The 19088-nt window shown below is 53.7% G+C and overlaps 2 protein-coding genes across 2 annotated transcripts; both read left to right on the top strand.

Annotated features, from left to right (window-relative positions):
• The first annotated feature begins 162 nt into the window (after positions 1 to 162).
• Positions 163 to 4013, top strand: LOC136142142 (uncharacterized protein CXorf49 homolog). The gene is made up of 5 exons (XM_065900189.1): positions 163 to 1641; positions 2320 to 2476; positions 3005 to 3081; positions 3348 to 3393; positions 3973 to 4013. The coding sequence occupies exons 1-5, from the start codon at positions 163 to 165 to the stop codon at positions 4011 to 4013; spliced, it is 1800 nt and encodes a 599-aa protein (XP_065756261.1).
• Positions 4014 to 14832: 10819 nt separating this feature from the next.
• LOC136142140 (uncharacterized protein CXorf49 homolog) lies at positions 14833 to 18882 on the top strand. The gene is made up of 4 exons (XM_065900188.1): positions 14833 to 16320; positions 16984 to 17140; positions 17670 to 17746; positions 18787 to 18882. The coding sequence occupies exons 1-4, from the start codon at positions 14833 to 14835 to the stop codon at positions 18880 to 18882; spliced, it is 1818 nt and encodes a 605-aa protein (XP_065756260.1).
• The last annotated feature ends 206 nt before the right edge of the window (positions 18883 to 19088 follow it).

Below are 19088 nucleotides of genomic sequence, written 5' to 3'. Positions count from 1 at the left end.
GTGCGCTGAAAGTGGCGCGTCCTTTCTTTTGAGGCGAGCTCGTGCGGCGCCTGAGGTGGCTGACGCTGCCTGCTGAGCTCCGCAAGCCTAGCCCGCCGTGACCGCGACCGCGACTCGGGCCATCGACCGTCGCCCCGGTTCCGGGGCCGCCCGGGTCGTGACATGAGCTCCCCGGATGAGGTGTCTGTGTGGAGAAGGCGTGTCCGCCCAAAGGGCAGGGAGCGGGCCGGCGTCCGCGCGGCCGGCCCCGCAGTCCCGCGGGGACCCGAACCAGGTCCCAAGCCTGGGGAGCCGCGGAGCGGAGAGGGCAGAGGCCGCTCCCTGGACCCCGAGGGCTCCCGGTCGAAGCGGGAGATGCTGGAAGCGCGAGGGCCTGTGCTGTGGGGCCGCGAAGGCGGACCTGGCTCCCCAGATGACCACGCGAGGGACCTCCTGGACCTGATCGAGGAGTCTGAGGAGGCCAACCTGCAGCAGCTGACCGACCAGGATGTGCTGGGCGTCCGCAGATACCCGGACCCCGAGGGCTTCGAGTCTGAGCCGGAGATGCTGGAAGCGCGAGGGCCGGTGCTGTGGGGCCGCGAAGGCGGACCTGGCTCCCCAGATGTCCACGCGAGGGACCTCCTGGACCTGATCGAGGAGTCTGAGGAGGCCGAGGAGGCCAACCTGCAGCAGCTGACCGACCAGGACGCGCTGGGCGTCCGCAGATACCCGACCCCGGAGAGCTCCACTGCCTTCGAAGAGTCCACCGTGTTGACACTGAGCTTCGAGGAAGTTCCCGGCGGTCGAGGAGAGCCCGGCCAGAGCTGTGGGGAGGCGCCGACGGCTCCAGCCAGCCCTCTCCACCTCAGTGGGCCTGAAGCGGGCCGGGCCTTGGGGAACCCTAAGAGAGGCACTAAGCGTAGGTTGAACGTGGCTGCGGATCGCCAGCGGCGCTCCGCGGAAGGCCTGACCTGGCTGCTGTCCGACTCCGAGTCCTCAGATGAATTCAGTGAGACACAGCTGATGACGGTGAGCACTTACCCCAGAGGAGGAGGCCAGGCCAAGCCCAGCAGACCCGAGGATCCCGGGGACACTCCCAGACACTCGAAGTTCCAAGCCAGGGAGAATTTCCTTCACGTGACAGGCTCTTCCCTGTCGTCGACTCCGCGAGGACTCTCTTCGGTTGTGGAAAGGCAGGGCGTGGGAGAGCAGGGCATCTCTTCCCCTAAGAAAATGCAGAGCGTGCTGTGGGGGAAGGGGGGCAGCAAGCCCAGCTACCCGGGAGCTGCTGCTGCTGCTGCTGCTGCTTCTGCTTCTGCTTCTGCTGCTGCTGCAGGTGGCCTGCCGCGGGTCACTCCTAGGAAGAACGGAGCCCAGGAGAAGAAATCCGTCGGGGGAGCATCCAAACTTGCCCTGGGGGGAACATTCCGTTCCCGGGGGCAGCGAATCTCGGCAACTCCCGTGGAACCGGCCACCTTCCCCCCAATCTCTGGTATTCCGCAGCCTGGGAGACCCAAGAGTTATACCTTAGTCCTTTCGGGAACCAAACAGTCCAAGCACAGCGGCGCTGGGAAGAAATCCGTGGTCAGGTGGACAAGGGAGTCTGAGGCGGTGGCGGGAGAAGATAAGGACCCAAATAGAGACCCAGCCCCAAAGGGCCAGGTGAGTAGGCCATGCTCCTCCTCTCTCCCCACTCTTCCCCACCCCCACAGCACCCAGGGCACACGTCTTCACCCATGCTGCCTCTGTCCACTCCTCAGAGGTCAGCATTGGGTGCCCCTCGGTCACTGGGTCATTACGATGCCAGGTCGGGCTCCTTTTCCTAGGGACAAACATTAAGGTAGCACTTCGGGTGTCCTGGGCCCGGTTCTCCACCCTTGGCCTCTTTCCAGCCTCCTCTGAGAGACTTGGGCTGGGATGGAAGGGAGGGCTGGTAGCTGAATTGGGTAGGGGGATCCCTTAAAAGCTTCCCCGGAAAGCCTCAGCATTTAGACTCACTAGCTTCCCGAATCCTCCTTCCTAGCTGTTCCCCAGACCTTCCTTGCAGGGGGCCTGGGCTTTCTCAGTGTCCCACTGTTGTCCCTAGATCAGCTCTGCCTGCTGGCCTGGGGATGACAGAGGGTGAAAGTGCTAATGAGATCAGCCTTTCAATTCCCTTCCCAATTCCCTGCCTCACCCTGGCGGGAATCACACATCTCTCTCTCTCTCACTCTCTCTCCCTCTCTCTCTCTCTCCCCGCCCCCACACACACATACACACACACACACACACATACACACACACACACACACACACACACACACTTCCTTAGTCCAAATCGGTGAGAAATTTTTGTTTCAGCTGCTAACTCACAGGCCAGGGACATCTTGTCTGCGCATGCATCGTAGAAAAGCCAGCAGTGGCGACGTCAACACCCGAAGCCCCCAAGATCCAGGACACTCAGAACCCTTGGCCCTGAACCGGGGAGAAGTCATGCCCAGGGGTCCTGCCTCCTCAGGTGAGTGTCGTGGGTTTGATATGAGGGGAGGGAAGAGGGGTTGAGGACAGAAACCTCTGCCTCTGTCTCGGCTGGGGGCACAGCCTTGCTCCCAGGCAGCTTCTCCCACAGGAGACAGGGTGCTGGCAGGGCTGGCCTTGAGCCACATCATCCTCTTATGGGGTTTGTGCGACCGGGGCGATCGGTGGCAGTGCCCCAAACAGCTGCTCCGGGTGTAGACTTGCAGAGGAACAGCCTTTTCTGTTAAGTCCTGTTCGGCCACGTTGCTCTCCCAAGTGCTGGCTGTGGCTGCAGCTCTGGGAGGGTCGAATCCAGAGCCACATTGTTTGGGGACCACAATGGCGAAATGGCTGCCCCCGGGGAACAGGGGAGGCAGGCCCAGAGACAAGGTTCCAGCCGCTGGGGAGAGCAGGGGCGGCTGGTTGCCAGCAGAGGGTGGTGCTGCCTCACCTCACTTTAGAGCCCCCTTGGCCCTTTCCACCTCACTGGGAGCCTGGGAAGCTGGATTGTGTGTCCTTTCCCTCTCAGGTGACCGGGAGCCACTTGACCATCCCCCAAGACCGGAAACGCAGCAGCAGCCACTGGGAACGCCCTGCTGTCCTTGGGTAATGCTTCCTCTGCATCCTGGAAATGCAGGCCCAAACTCGAGGGTGGGATCTGGGTCCAAGTTCAGCTGACATGTGTGGGCGACCCCTCCCCTGCCCCCATCACGTACCCCACGGAGGGAGCCCACCTTCTTTCTACTGAGGAGCCCTTGCCAGTCTAACCACCTGGCTTTGGGGTGGAGGGCCCGGGGGAGTCGGGAAGGTGGAGGAGAGAGGAGGCCAGAGTATACTAATCATTTCTCTTCCCCCTCTGTCTGCTGGCCTAGTGTCTCGAGCTTAAGAGAGAAGTAGACGAACTTAAGGAGCAACTTGGTATGAGGAATCAGGGCCGGAGAGCGGTGTCTTAGTGCAGAAACCGGGTGGGCACCTGGGGTGGGGGTGGGCTGCAGGTGCGGTGGGCCTGGCAGGGACGATCATCCCTGTGGGGAGGAGAACCTCTCAGGCCTCGCCCTGGAGCTGGCTGTGCATGTACAGCTAGGCGTGTGTACAAATAGGAAAGTACTGTCTGGACTGCATGCACACTTCGACAACCAGACCAGTCCTAGGGAATGTCCTGATAGGACTTTTAGAGATGCCTCGTTGAGTTTTCCCTTGAACTCCTGCTTGGTGTGGCTTCTAAGGTTCTTGTTGGATTGTTTGTTTGTGTGTGTGACAAGTTCTGAGTGGTTGTGGCACGGCCCACAGCATGAGAGCTGCTGGCACATTTTTTTTCGCTTTAGGAATCGGTTCCACATTCAATTTGGGTGGTGGGGAGTGATCAGGCCCAGAGCTCTTTGCATGGGGTCTGGAGGGGTTTCAGGTTTCAGGGCTAGGCGGTTCGTCACGGGGATGGGGGACAGGCTTCTATATCCCTCTGTCTGGAGCACCTGCTAATGCCTGTCCCTGTTGCAGCCGCCATGCAGTACCTGGCTGACAAGTCGCAGACCCTTTGAAGTGAGTGTTACACACACCGTACCCCTTCCCACAGTCCTGGCTGTTGAGCAGGGCTGGGGGCTGGCCCTGGCTTGAGGCTCTTCCCTGACCCTGCTGTTTCACAGGTTGAGCCCAGCGTCTTCCTGCAAGAGGAGCAGCTGGTACCTTTGGGGCCCTGGAGCTGTGGCCAAGCTCGTTCGCTCCTGTGCTGCCTCACCTAGGGCTTCCTCTCCGCCTTGTTTTGCCCCCGCCCCGCCCCAGTTTCACAGCAGTTTCGGATTAAAGTACCTCTCATATTGTGTGTTCTGCCTTCTCTCTGGAGGGGTAGGGGTCGGGGTCGGGGTAGGGGCCTGGGGCGGGGCGCTGCTCCACGTCAGAGCCTTTTCCAGAACGGTATCTCTGGCACCCTGTGGTGGGGACTCTGGGCCAGCCTCTGCTACCATCCCTGCAGACAAGCCAGCGGAGTGCCACAGGTCTGGGTCCTGTGTGTGCTCTGCCTGGCCACATTGGCACGTCCTCCGTTTCCCCCGAAGGCCCTCTTCTAGTTCTCTCCAAACCCCCCTCCTCCTCTGGGGTCTGGCGGTTCCCATTCATCTCTGCCATTCACCCTTCCCATCCGCAAGAACTCATGACCGCCTTCCAGAGCTCCAATCTGGAAGCATTCACATCCTGCCTGCCGTAGCCAGCTGACCACCGTCCTCCAGCCGGGTCGTCTGTACACCCTTGAGTGGAAATTGGCCCGTCAGGTTCTATGGCAAGTGTGGTTAGTCGGTCTGTGTTGTTGCATGGTCCCCGTCAAATATTCTTCCACCAGCCCCATGACAGAGATTTTCCTGGAAATGATATTTCCGTGTCCCAGCTCAATCTCCCAGACTGCCTCTTTAGGACACACGAGATTGAGTCTGAACTCCATGTTCGATTTCCTCCTCACTCGAGGTTGGGGAGCACTTCCTTCCCTCAGCCAGGACCCAGGGCTGTACCAGCCTGAGACTCAGAGGGACAGATTTGTGTTTGAGTGAGGCAAGGGTGGTTCTGCCTGACACCCTTCCCGAAAGACCGGTGTTTTACTACACAAAAGGGGGTATGATGGTAGATTGGCCATTCAAGGTCGGCGACTGTGTGTCCCTGTGTGTGAATAAATGTAATCAGGGGTAATCTCCCTTGAGGGAGAAAGATGTGATTCAGGGAGTAAAGGGAGTAGAGGGTGGTCCAGGTTCTGGAAGGCATCGAATGAGCAAAAGCAAGGGTCGGATCTGTTTTGTTCAAGGGTTGTCGTTAAATTCCCAAAACATGGGAGGGGGATGATGCAGAAGTCAGCAAACCCCACGAAAGGGTGTCGGGATGCTCGAAATGCTTGATTCGCTGGAGGTGGCTCTCGATCCTACTCTGTGATCCTATGATGTCTAACAACTACTGTGGGTGTGGATGGAATGAGATTGGGAAGGGTGGCTCCTCAGAGTAGCTCATCTTAGAATCAGGGGACCCATATATGAGGCCACCCAACATGAGCTACCCGGGACAGGGGCAGGATGGGCGCAGTGACGATGGGAAGTAAGGAGTGACTGCACCTGGACAATGGGGAGCACTTGGGTCCACCCTTCCCCCATATTCTCACCCTGGCTCCCTTCCAGAGTCCATGGCATGAGCTCAGGTGGACAGACCACAGGTGGGATGGGACAGTCACAGACCTCAGGGTCAGAAAAGAACGTTTGTGGGACTTAATCCTTCCCCTCAAACCCCTCCCTGGAGAAGGTGGGCTTGATTGCTGCCCAGGCCTCTGGCTCGATTCCTAGAATGTACCCAGTGCCCCACCCAGCCTGTAGCAGGCTTATGTTCTAGCCCCTCTTGCTCCGGCACTGCTCCCCACTGAGCTGAGGCCATTACCAATGAGTGTGTGTGCACTTCGAGGAAACAGAGCTAGCTTAGACCTTGGACCTGCCTCTGACCAGTAGAGACAGTCATTCCAGGTCATGTGTCCCTGCAGACACTCTGGAGAGAGTGAAGCTAACTACAGGCTGGAGACAGCCATCACAGGAACTCGCTTCCCAGTGCACACTATGGATGTGAATAGAATGTTAACATGATTGTTAATAGAATGTTAATAGAAACCTTATTCAAAGTCACCCCAAACTGAAAGCAATCAAGATGTTATTCAACAGATGAACGAATAAAACCATACATATAAATGAAACATTTTTTAACAATACAAAGGAAGGAACTCTTGATACATGCAACAACTTGGATGAATCGCGAATGCATTATGCTAAATGAAAGAAGCCAGTCTCAAAATGTTACATACTGTGTCACTGTGTTTGTATAATAGTTGGAAAAGGTAAAACTATAGGGATGGGAAACAGATCACCAGTTATCAGAGGTGTGGGATGGGGGAGATGGTTTGACTACAAAGCAGCAGAATGAGGGAGATTTGGGGGCTGATGGAACTCTTTTGTATCCTGATTGTGGTGATAGTTACACAACTCTGTCCATGTGTTAAAACTCATGGTACTGAAAACAAAAAAGTTAATTTTACTATGTAATAAATCAAAATATATATAACTAAAAAAATTAAATGTGTCATACATAAAGGCTTGGGAATCATAATAGCATACAAAATAGTACCAGCATTCTCAAAAGTGACATTGAAAGTCAGAAACCTTTTCAGCCTGAAATTATATATCAGCTATCAAATAAGCATGAAATTAAAGGTAATATTAAAGGTAATATTTGTTCATGCAAAGTCTTAAAAGAAATTATCACCCATGGTACCCGGAGAATGAGTCCCATCAAAACACTGTGGTAAACCAAGAACAATGAAGACATTAATTCTAGGAAGCAGAAGATCCCACTTAGGGGTTTGGTAAAGGAGTGTTCTAGGAGCAACACTCTAGGCAACCAATAAAGATTGAACCTGTGTCCAGGAAAATGATTTCCAGCAACAAAGGAATGGACATAGTTGAAGATTGAGAAAATATTGCCAATTGGCCTATGACAGAAATGTAAGCTCTTGAGGGAAGGAACGTCATCAGTTTTTCTCAGTGATGTAGCACCATGTGTTAGAACAGTACCTTGTAAGCCCTCAATAGAGAATTGTTAAATGGAAAGGAGAGAAAGAGTGAATGCGAAGAGAGGAATTTGAGACAGCAAGTATACATCGACTCTTAAGGAGTTTTTATGTGAAGGTGAGCAGAGAAAAATGGTGTAGCTTGAAGGGAAATTGGAATCAAAAGAAGGTTTTCTTTAATTGGGAGAAACGACAACATACTTGTATGCTGATAGGAATGATCCAAAATAGAGAAAAATATTTATGAATGAGGGAAGTTTGTTTCTGATTGCCTGTATATTCTCAATGAAATGGGAAGCAAGGTCATCAGGTGAGAGCGAAGATGGTCCATGATCAGCAAGTACCCCCTCAACTTCCCCGGATCATCTTGTGATCTTCTTCTTTCTTTTAAAGTTTTATTTATTTATTTATTTATTTTTTTGGCTGCGCTGGGACTCTGTTGCTGCGCGCGGGCTTTCTCTAGTTGCGGTTAGCAGGGGCTACTCTTCGTTGCGGTGCGTGGGCTTCTCATTGCAGTGGCTTCTCTTGTGGAGCATGGGCTCTAGGCACGCAGGCGTCAGCAGTTGTGGCACGCAGGCTCTAGAGCACAGGCTCCAGTAGCTGTGCCGCACAGGCTTAGTTGCTCCGTGGCATATGGGATCTTCTGGGACCAGGGATCGAACCCGTGTCCTCTCCATTGGCAGGCAGATTCTTAACCACTGTGCCACCAGGGAAGTCCCGTGATCTTCTTGTATGGAATTTTTCATAATAAAGTGCTGTGAAAAATTAAAAAGAAGTGCTTTTGTTCATTAAAATGTATGATAAAAAGAGTGAAGGCAAGCTACAAACTAGAAGATATTTATGTAACATGAAATCATCAGAGAACTAAAGTATACAATACATAAAGAACTTCCACAAATAAATATGCAAACAACCCAAGGGGAAAATGGGCAAAAGACACTAAATGAACCCCTCATAGACAAGAAAATCCCCAAGGCCAAGCACATGAAAAGTTGCTCAATATTATTACTAACATTATTACTAATCAAGAAATTGCAAATTAAGTCTACAATGAGACACCATTTCACTATCACAAGATTGACAACAATTTTGTACTTTGTAAATATCAAATGTTGATGAGGATGTGGAACACTTAAACACTGTTGATAGGAGTAGAAATTAGCATGACCGCATTGTAAAAAATCTGGCATGATCTAGTAACGTTGGAAATCTTCTTTCCCTATGAGATGACAAGTTCAGTCCTAAGTATGAGCACTGGAACACAGCTTCCTAGCCATTTTATTCTATGGCTCACACAGAAAATGATGATTGTATGGCATACAGGAGTCAGATGACAAAGTTGTTCAGGGCCAGAACCAAGCGGTCCAGGGGCTGCTGTCTGGCTGTTTCTGGAGATGAAGGCCTCAAAGTCCCAGGTCCAAAAGTAGGAAAGCTCTGCCCTGGAAGGCTCTTGTACGTGGGCACCAGGAAACATGCGCCAGAGTGTTTATAGTAGCACTATGAATAATATCTGCCCAAATGGAAACAACCCAAATTACCCATTGACAGTAGAATGGATACATAGGTTGAGATACAGTTGATTCTTCTTATTTGTAGATTCCATACTTGCAAATTCCCCTATTTGCTAAAATTCATTTTTAACCACAAATCAGTACCAGAGTGCTTTCCTCCTCATTCGAGAGAGCTGGGAAAAATTTGACTTGGTGGAATATGTTCCCAACTGAGGTCAAACAAGGTGACGCTCTGCCTTCTGGTTTCAGTCTCAGACTGCAAGCAAGTGTCATTTTCAAGATTTATTTGGTGCCACATAGTTTGCATTTTTCTGCTTCTTTGTTGGTGATTTCATAATTAAAGATGGCCTCCAAGCTTAGTGCTGAAGTATTGTCTAGTGTTCTTGAGTGCAAAATGACTATGACGTGCACTCAAGAAAATATGTGTGTTACATAAACCTTGCTCAGGCATGACTTATAATGCTGTTGGCTGTGAGGTCAATGTTAATGAATCAATAATATTTGTATTAAAGAGAGTGCCATTAAACACAAACACACATGAAACGATTACGCAGCGATCAGTCGATGAAAATGTTGTGACCAGTGGATGGTAGGAACTTGAAATTATATTTCCCTTAGGAGCAATGTTTCAGTATTGCCTAATTCAGTGTTCATGGCAACTTTATAGACTGCAAATAACTATCATGATAATGAGAGTCTACTGTATATTCATTTGGTGGAAGAATGTACAGCAATGAAAATGAACAATTGCCTGCCACGTGCGACAACAGGGATGAATCTCAGTTACACAGTATCACACGGGAGAAGTCAGAAACAACACAGATGATTCCATTTACATAAAGACCAAAGGATGCAGCAAAACCAACGTTGTTAGGAATATGAACCTATGTAGAAAATAACTAAAGAAAAGGAAGGGAATGATGAAGACAAAGGATAGAGGTTACTTCTGAGGAGGGTGAAGGGAAAGGAATTGGAGCTTGCATGCAAGGAACTTCTAAGGTTATGGTGACATTTGAAAAAACACTGCTATAAAAGTTTACTGAGGGAATGAATGACTCCCATATCTGTATCCCTCTCCACCTTTGACCCCTCACTGGTGTTCCAGAACCAAATTTCTAAGTGCATTCTGGCTAATTCCACCTGCATGTCCTATAAGAAACACAAACTTAATGTATCCAAAATCCCATCATTTCCCTCCCAATCTTTCTTTACTTCCTGTGTCCTTATGCTCCCCACCACAAAGTCACTCAAAACGGAAATGTTAGTCATCTTGGACTTCTGCTTCCTCGTGGTGGCCATAGAAACATGCCCCTCCGATCCACTGCAGGTAACATAGTAGATTGGCAAGTGCCAGCTGCCACTTCTCTGGCACCACCATTGTTTGTGCCAAGATCCCACATCCTCTGGGTAGCTCCCAGCCAGTGACTGAGCATGGCAGGGGCATACTGCTGCAGGACAGGGACTCCTCTAAATGGCATCTGTAGGTTGGGGACTCCACATGAGCCTGAACAAACCAAACTAAACTGAACGAAAGTTTAGTGTTAGAACGAAACTGCATCTGAGATTCTTCTTATCTGACCCTCCTTTCCCCCACGTCTCTCTTACAGACATCAGACCCGCATCGCACCCTGAAGAAGAAGACTCATTCCTGCTCCTTCTCCTTTATCCTTCACATGCCATTCTCCCATCATGTTCGTCCATGTCCAATCATGCCTTGGTGTCCGTATTTTTGGAGGCCCCAAACTAACAAAAGTGGTACCAGGAGTGGTCTGAGAAGTTAGCTATAAGATGGGGTTTATGGACCAGCTCACTCACTGCGCAAATGACAAAGAGTGTACCATTTTGAGTGTTATGTGGGGCATGGATAATCTCTAGCACAAGGTTACCTCCTGATTCCTTAAGGTTGTATCCATACGTACCTTGAAAAATATCCCAGTGGAGGGTCTTACTTGTGGCCTGTGAGATGATTCAGGCCTTTGAATGGTAGGGAGGGCAGAGGCGGCTGTTCATCACTGTTATACTGGCGCCCTGCAAAGACATAATGAGAAACTAAGGGACATTACCAAACAGTTAAGGGCCAAGTGTAAGATTCATGGGGTTTTCTTGGTGGCTTACAAAATGCCCTTGCCTCCTGCAGAGACAGCTGAGTAGCTCACACATTATGTGATAACAATAAGTGCAGAACTCCAGAGATGTACACATCCTTGACAAACACAGGCCTGTTATGGGAAGGTCAGGGCCCTTTGTGGAGAAACTTCAGACTCTGAAATGTAGGCCGGGTATATTGGCATGGATGTCTCCAAACTTTGGCTTATCAGATCCAAACGTCCTGAGGCCTCAAAGCTTGCAGGGTGGCCCTTCCTTCCCCAGCAACAGCTAACACATGCCCTGTGCTGGTAGATGATACACAGTCTGCTCCCCCACAAAGTGACAGATGCCTCTTCCAGGGAAACCCTCATCTCTTCTCCATAAACTCACTGGGATATGCCGAGCCTGATAAGGGGAAAAAGAAATTATACACCAAGAAATAACAAGCCTGTACTGGCAGGAGCAGGGCAGTATCCCTGGGATTGGATTTTGAGGGTGCTGGATCAAGTGGACAGGAATATAAGAGTGGATAAGCAAGTTTTACTGAGCGGAGGCACTTTCTCATGCCATGGGATTTAACACACGGGCAAGGACTCCCGGAGATGGAGGAAATTCACCGCCAGACTGGCCCTTTGAAACTTTGAGAAAGTGATGGCCCATAAGCAGAGAAGTGGAAATGCCTGCCTTGGATTGGCAGATGGCAGAGGAAGGAACAAAAAGGTTGAGTGATGCAGACATGCTAGAACGGACAGAAAAGGTGAGGCCAGTCACATGGCCTCATGGTTATGTCCCACTGTAGGGCTGAGGGGACACATCACTCACCAAAGCCATCAGGAGTGTTCTGGTGAGAGGGGCCCCAGCATCACTAGAAGTTTGCTGGTTGCTCCCCTCTGCAGGCCAATGCCAATGATGGAAGGAAAGTGGTCCCGACCTGGGCTCATTACCACACATGGGAGCCAACGAATTCTGACATAATAGAGGGCAGAGGGCAGCTCTTAACCAAGAGATGCCAGCAGACCAAATTTCCAGTAACGACCAGCAAGGTCAGAGGGGCAGTCAAGAGTGCCTGCTTGACTGGCAGAAAGCTGAGAAGATGGCTCAGACAGCATGGCTCCCTAGGGGCAACTACAGCCAGCAAAAGGCAAGAATGCAAGAGAAGGAGGGCCATCATCCCGCTACAAAGCCACAGTCTCCTGCTCAGTTCCTGGTCCTGAGGCAATTCAGAGACCGGCCCCACTGAAGAGGTGGATGAGTCCTGAGGAGGAAGGATCCAGAAAAAAGGCAGTGGGTTATGACCGTCCCTAAAGAGAATGACTGCCATTTCTCAGGTGACTGTACCCCGAGGCTAGAAAAAGACCCAGACACTTCTACTACTACTGGACACAGGATCTGAGCTGACATTGATCCAGGAGGCCCAAAGTGTCGTGATGGGGCCTCATTAGAATGGGGCTTATGAGGCCCTGACATTAAAAGGAGACCAGTTCACACTGAGCTGAAGGGGTCCCTGGACCAAAATAGCGGTCATTTCTCCAGTCCCCAAGCTGATAATGATAAGTGATACACTTGGCAGTTGGAGCAATGACTTCCACATTGGGTCACTGCTCTGTGGGGTAAGAGCTATCCCGGTGGGGAAAGCCAAGAGGAACCTCTGACACTGGCTCCCACCCCAGGCCAAGAGAGTAAGTCAAAACCAGTATTGGATCCTGGTGAGCATAGGGGGCTAAAGCAGAGATTAGTGACATCATTGGAGACGTATGGGATGCAGGGGAAGAGGAGGTAGGAGAGCCACAGGGACGAAGAGAGTGGAGAAGGTGAGAAGAAGTTCTGGGAGTCTCTCTCTGGGGGAGGGAGGAAGGGAATGGAAATGGTGAGAGGGAAGACGGAGGCTTCCACTGAATCCACTGCTAATGTTTCCTAGGGTGCTGGTGGATGCAGGAGATTTTGCTATATCCTTCCTTATCCATTTTAACATATCTGAAAGAGCACACCATGACTTAAAAAGTCACTGGGAGAAGTGGAAGCGGGCGGTATCCACAAACGGGCAGGCACCATCGGGGGCAGGCTTGAGGAGGAGGATTGCAGATTTACAGTGCACCCAATCTCCCCTGCTCTGAAACTTCCCCAGCATGGCCAGCTTCTCAGGTGCAGACCCAGAAAACTGGGCCTTTGAGTTCCACAGGCAACAGGGGTTCAGACACCACAGGACTCTCCAGGAGGTCAGCCAGAGCAGGATGCAGGAGAGAGAGACTGAAGAAAGAGGAGTATGAACGGGAAGGAGCAGAAGGAAGGTATGGGAGGAATGGAGCGGTGTCAGAGTAGGAGTTGGGTGGCAGACAAGGGAAATTCTAACACCCATGGGCCGTATAGAAACCAAGGGAGGCACCACTCCCCAGACATCAGTACTGCTCAGCTCAGGGGAGCTGAGAACTGACAGTTCCAAGAAAAATTGAGAGACACCTGGCTATCCACACCCACCGCCATCACAACTGGTAGGCCTTGGTTGTGCGTCCTTCAAAACTTTGAAACATACTTGTACATATACTTAAATGAATTCTCATATATTACATAGGATTGACTGGTGTGTGTGCGTGTGCCCACGCACGCAAGTGATTTAACTTACAAATGTGAATCCAAAGCCATCGTTCTGCAACTTGCAGTTTGAAGTCAGGCGGATGCTTTCGAAAGCTGTGAGAATGGCCTGATGCATTCCGTTGGACTGCCACGCTTTATGCTACTGGATGCTAAGCCACGTTGCATTCATCCATTTCCTTACTGACGGGAATTTGGAGTGTTCCCAGTTTTTCCCGTCACCAACACCCTTGTGCATGTGTTCTTGTACACTACAGGTACCAGCGTGTCTCCGGAAGAAGTACCAGGCAGCGGACTTGCAGGAGCATAGAGGAAATAGATTCTTTTTTCCTTCCTTTTAAAGATCTTGGGCTAAAAGCAAGGACTCTGGAGTCAGATTGATTGGTTTCAATCCTGCCGCTGATCCCCACGAGCCGAATGACCTTGGGCCAGTGGCCGAACCTCTCAGTGCCTGTTTCCTCACCGGTAAGAGGCCAGTAATAGTTGGTACTATAGTTAAAGGCGTGTCACGCGGATGCATTATTATTTATGCCCAGCGCTTAGAAGAGTGCCAGGCACAGAGTCCGTGCCAGGCACAGAGTCCGTGCCAGCACTAAGTTGCTTGCAATGGATTCTGCCAAATTACCTCCCAAATGCGTCTCTTGCACCACCGCCACAGGGGTTTGCTCCTAAGCTCTCCCACCCTCGGAATGGTTAAGCTCTTTGAAGGCTGTCAACCTAGTGTGTGAAACCCGATTCGTGGTTTTAGTTCACATCTCCAGGATCAGCGGTGGGGAGCATCTTTTGGGGCGTAACTGGCCACTGCGATTTCCTCTTCTTTGAATTTGCCTCAGAGAGGGCGAAGGGCTGATGGAGCGAGGCCAACCCCAAGTCTATCCGGCAAACCCGCCTGCCAATAATGTCTGCTGAGCCACATTTGATGGAGCAGTTGAGACAGAGACCTTACAGAACGAAAATACGATCCCTTTGCTCTCTGGCCGACCCCAGATCACTGACTGCGGGACTCCTGTGCCCATTCTACTGTTGGGTCGTAAGGCTTGCGGTGGAAGGGAGGCTGGCAAATGCTTTCGGCGTGTGCTAGGCATCCAGCGCCTCCATCTTGACGTTTCATCCTCACCACCCCTGGATCCCAGCACCCTCACTCCCTGACGCCCTCGACCCCCTGTATAGATGGGAACCGGAGACTCACAGCTGTGACTCTAACCGGAAAGGGGAGGCCGGACAGGAGGAGGCGGGCCCAGAGGCTTGACAGAGGGAAGCACTCCCACCATCCCCTTCACCAGCCAACTGCCCGGACCGCCCACGGGCTTGCGAGCAAACCAGAGGCCCTCGACCCCATTGGTTAGGCTTCGAGGGGGCGGGCGAACAAGGCGCCCGCTGGTTGGCGGGGGCCTGACCAATGAGGAGGCTGCTGCGGGGCCGTGGGAGGCGCGCTGAAAGTGGCGCGTCCTTTCTTTTGAGGCGAGCTCGTGCGGCGCGTGAGGTGGCTGACGCTGCCTTCTGAGCGCCGCACGCCTACACCGCCGTGACCGCGACCGCGACTCGGGCCATCGACCGTCGCCCCGGTTCCGGGGCCGCCCGGGTCGTGACATGAGCTCCCCGGATGAGGTGTCTGTGTGGAGAAGGCGTGTCCGCCCAAAGGGCAGGGAGCGGGCCGGCGTCCGCGCGGCCGGCCCCGCAGTCCCGCGGGGACCCGAACCAGGTCCCAAGCCTGGGGAGCCGCGGAGCGGCGAGGGCGGAGGCCGCTCCCTGGACCCCGAGGGCTCCCGGTCGAAGCGGGAGATGCTGGAAGCGCGAGGGCCTGTGCTGTGGGGCTGCGAAGGCGGACCTGGCTCCCCAGATGACCACGCGAGGGACCTCCTGGACCTGATCGAGGAGTCTGAGGAGGCCGAGGAGGCCAACCTGCAGCAGCTGACCGACCAGGATGTGCTGGGCGTCCGCAGATACCCGGACCCCGAGGGCTTCGAGTCTGAGCGGGAGATGCTGGAAGCGCGAGGGCCGGTGCTGTGGGGCCACGAAGGCGGACCTGGCTCCCCAGATGTCCACGCGAGGGACCTCCTGGACCTGATCGAGGAGTCTGAGGAGGCCAAGGAAGCCAACCTGCAGCAGCAGACCGACCAGGACGCGCTGGGCGTCCGCAGATACCCGACCCCGGAGAGCTCCACCGCCTTCGAAGAGTCCACCGTGTTGACACTGAGCTACGAGGAAGTTCCCGGCGGTCGAGGAGAGCCCGGCCAGAGCTGTGGGGAGGCGCCGACGGCTCCAGCCAGCCCTCTCCAGTTCAGTGGGCCTGAAGCGTGCCGAGCCTTGGGGAACCCTAAGAGAGGCACTAAGCGTAGGTTGAACGTGGCTGCGGATCGCCAGCGGCGCTCCGCGGAAGGCCTGACCTGGCTGCTGTCCGACTCCGAGTCCTCAGATGAATTCAGTGAGACACAGCTGATGACGGTGAGCACTTACCCCAGAGGAGGAGGCCAGGCCAAGCCCAGCAGACCCGAGGATCCCGGGGACACTCCCAGACACTCGAAGTTCCAAGCCAGGGAGAATTTCCTTCACGTGACAGGCTCTTCCCTGTCGTCGGCTCCGCGAGGACTCTCTTCGGTTGTGGAAAGGCAGGGCGTGGGAGAGCAGGGCATCTCTTCCCCTAAGAAAATGCAGAGCGTGCTGTGGGGGAAGGGGGGCAGCAAGCCCAGCTACCCGGGAGCTGCTGCTGCTGCTGCTGCTGCTTCTGCTTCTGCTTCTGCTGCTGCTGCAGGTGGCCTGCCGCGGGTCACTCCTAGGAAGAACGGAGCCCAGGAGAAGAAATCCGTCGGGGGAGCATCCAAACTTGCCCTGGGGGGAACCTTCCGTTCCCGGGGGCAGCGAATCTCGGCAACTCCCGTGGAACCGGCCACCTTCCCCCCAATCTCTGGTATTCCGCAGCCTGGGAGACCCAAGAGTTATACCTTACTCCTTTCGGGAACCAAACAGTCCAAGCACAGCTGCGCTGGGAAGAAATCCGTGGTCAGTTGGGCAAGGGAGTCTGAGGCGGTGGCGGGAGAAGATAAGGACACAAATAGAGACCCAGCCCCAAAGGGCCAGGTGAGTAGGCCATGCTCCTCCTCTCTCCCCACTCTTCCCCACCCCCACAGCACCCAGGGCACACGTCTTCACCCATGCTGCCTCTGTCCACTCCTCAGAGGTCAGCATTGGGTGCCCCTCGGTCACTGGGTCATTACGATGCCAGATCGGGCTCCTTTTCCTAGGGACAAACATTAAGGTAGCACTTCGGGTATCCTGGGCCCGGTTCTCCACCCTTGGCCTCTTTCCAGCCTCCTCTGAGAGACTTGGGCTGGGATGGAAGGGAGGGCTGGTAGCTGAATTGGGTAGGGGGATCCCTTAAAAGCTTCCCCGGAAAGCCTCAGCATTTAGACTCACTAGCTTCCCGAATCCTCCTTCCTAGCTGTTCCCCAGACCTTCCTTGCAGGGGGCCTGGGCTTTCTCAGTGTCCCACTGTTGTCCCTAGATCAGCTCTGCCTGCTGGCCTGGGGATGACAGAGGGTGAAAGTGCTAATGAGATCAGCCTTTCAATTCCCTTCCCAATTCCCTGCCTCACCCTGGCGGGAATCACACATCTCTCTCCCTCTCACTCTCTCTCCCTCTCTCGCTCTCTCCCACACACACACACACATACACACACACACACACACACACACACACACACACACATCCTTAGTCCAAATCGGTGAGAAATTTTTGTTTCAGCTGCTAACTCACAGGCCAGGGACATCTTGTCTGCGCATGCATCGTAGAAAAGCCAGCAGTGGCGACGTCAACACCCGAAGCCCCCAAGATCCAGGAAACTCAGAACCCTTGGCCCTGAACCGGGGAGAAGTCATGCCCAGGGGGCCTGCCCCCTCAGGTGAGTGTCGTGGGTTTGATATGAGGGGAGGGAAGAGGGGTTGAGGACAGAAACCTCTGCCTCTGTCTCAGCTGGGGGCACAGCCTTGCTCCCAGGCAGCTTCTCCCACAGGAGACGGGGTGCTGGCAGGGCTGGCCTTGAGCCACATCATCCTCTGTGTGGGATTTATGCGTCCGGGGTGAACGGTGGCAGTGCCCCAAACAGCTGTTCCGGGTGTAGACTTGCAGGGGAACAGCCTTTTCTGTTAAGTCCTGTTCGGCCACATTGCTCTCCCAAGTGCTGGCTGTGGCTGCAGCTCTGGGAGGGTCGAATCCAGAGCCACATTGTTTGGGGACCACAATGGCGAAATGGCTGCCCCCGGGGAACAGGGGAGGCAGGCCCAGAGACAAGGTTCCAGCCGCTGGGGAGAGCAGGGGCGGCTGGTTGCCAGCAGAGGGTGGTGCTGCCTCACCTCACTTTAGAGCCCCCTTGGCCCTTTCCACCTCACTGGGAGCCTGGGAAGCTGGATTGTGTGTCCTTTCCCTCTCAGGTGACCGGGAGCCACTTGACCATCCCCCAAGACCGGAAACGCAGCAGCAGCCACTGGGAACGCCCTGCTGTCCTTGGGTAATGCTTCCTCTGCATCCTGGAAATGCAGGCCCAAACTCGAGGGTGGGATCTGGGTCCAAGTTCAGCTGACATGTGTGGGCGACCCCTCCCCTGCCCCCATCACGTACCCCACGGAGGGAGCCCACCTTCTTTCCACTGAGGAGCCCTTGCCAGTCTAACCACCCGGCTTTGGGGTGGAGGGCCCGGGGGAGTGGAGAAGGTGGAGGAGAGAGGAGGCCAGAGTATACTAATCATTTCTCTTCCTCCTCTGTCTGCTGGCCTAGTGTCTCGAGCTAAAGAGAGAAGTGGACGAACTTAAGGAGCAACTTGGTATGAGGAACCAGGGCCGGAGAGCGGTGTCTTAGTGCAGAACCCGGGTGGGCACCTGGGGTGGGGGTGGGCTGCAGGTGCGGTGGGCCTGGCAGGGACGATCATCCCTGTGGGGAGGAGAACCTCTCAGGCCTCGCCCTGGAGCTGGCTGTGCATGTACAGCTAGGCGTGTGTACAAATAGCAAAGTACTGTCTGGACTGCATGCACACTTTGACAACCAGACCAGTCCTAGGGAATGTCCTTCTGATAGGACTTTTAGAGATGCCTCGTTGATTTTTCCCTTGAACTGCTGCTTGGTGTGGCTTCTAAGGTTCTTGTTGGATTGTTTGTTTGTGTGTGTGACAAGTTCTGAGTGGTTGTGGCACGGCCCACAGCATGAGAGCTGCTGGCACATTTTGTTTCGCTTTAGGAATCAGTTCCACATTCAATTTCGGTGGTGGGGAGTGATCAGGCCCAGAGCTCTTTGCATGGGGTCTGGAGGGGTTTCAGGTTTCAGGGCTAGGCGGTTCGTCACGGGGATGGGGGACAGGCTTCTATATCCCTCTGTCTGGAGCACCTGCTAATGCCTGTCCCTGTTGCAGCCGCCATGCAGTACCTGGCTGACAAGTCACAGACCCTTTGAAGTGAGTGTTACACACACCGTACCCCTTCCCACAGTCCTGGCTGTTGAGCAGGACTGAGGGCTGGCCCAGGCTTGAGGCTCTTCCCTGACTCTGCTGTTTCACAGGTTGAGCCCAGCATCTTCCTGCAAGAGGAGCAGCTGGTACCTTTGGGGCCCTGGAGCTGTGGCCAAGCTCGTTCGCTCCTGTGCTGCCTCACCTAGGGCTTCCTCTCCCCCTTGTTTTGCCCCCGCCCCGCCCCAGTTTCACAGCAGTTTCCAATTAAAGTACCTCTCATATTCTGTGTTCTGCCTTCTCTCTGGAGGGGTAGGGGTCGGGGTCGGGGTAGGGGCCTGGGACGGGGCGCTGCTCCACGTCAGAGCCTTTTCCAGAACGGTATCTCTGACATCCTGTGGTGGGGACTCTGGGC

The sequence above is a fragment of the Phocoena phocoena genome, chromosome X (assembly GCF_963924675.1).
Source record: "Phocoena phocoena chromosome X, mPhoPho1.1, whole genome shotgun sequence".
NCBI lineage: Eukaryota > Metazoa > Chordata > Mammalia > Artiodactyla > Phocoenidae > Phocoena > Phocoena phocoena.
This window is presented reverse-complemented; position numbering and strand designations above follow the sequence as displayed.

Coding starts and splice junctions, on each gene's coding strand:
- LOC136142142 (XM_065900189.1), top strand. CDS start 163: ATGAGCTCCCCGGATGAGGTGTCTGTGTGGAGAAGGCGTGTCCGCCCA. Junction 1,642..2,319: donor ACCCAGCCCCAAAGGGCCAG/GTGAGTAGGCCA, acceptor TTTTTGTTTCAG/CTGCTAACTCACAGGCCAGG. Junction 3,082..3,347: donor GAACGCCCTGCTGTCCTTGG/GTAATGCTTCCT, acceptor CTGCTGGCCTAG/TGTCTCGAGCTTAAGAGAGA.
- LOC136142140 (XM_065900188.1), top strand. CDS start 14,833: ATGAGCTCCCCGGATGAGGTGTCTGTGTGGAGAAGGCGTGTCCGCCCA. Junction 16,321..16,983: donor ACCCAGCCCCAAAGGGCCAG/GTGAGTAGGCCA, acceptor TTTTTGTTTCAG/CTGCTAACTCACAGGCCAGG. Junction 17,747..18,786: donor GAACGCCCTGCTGTCCTTGG/GTAATGCTTCCT, acceptor GCTGTTTCACAG/GTTGAGCCCAGCATCTTCCT.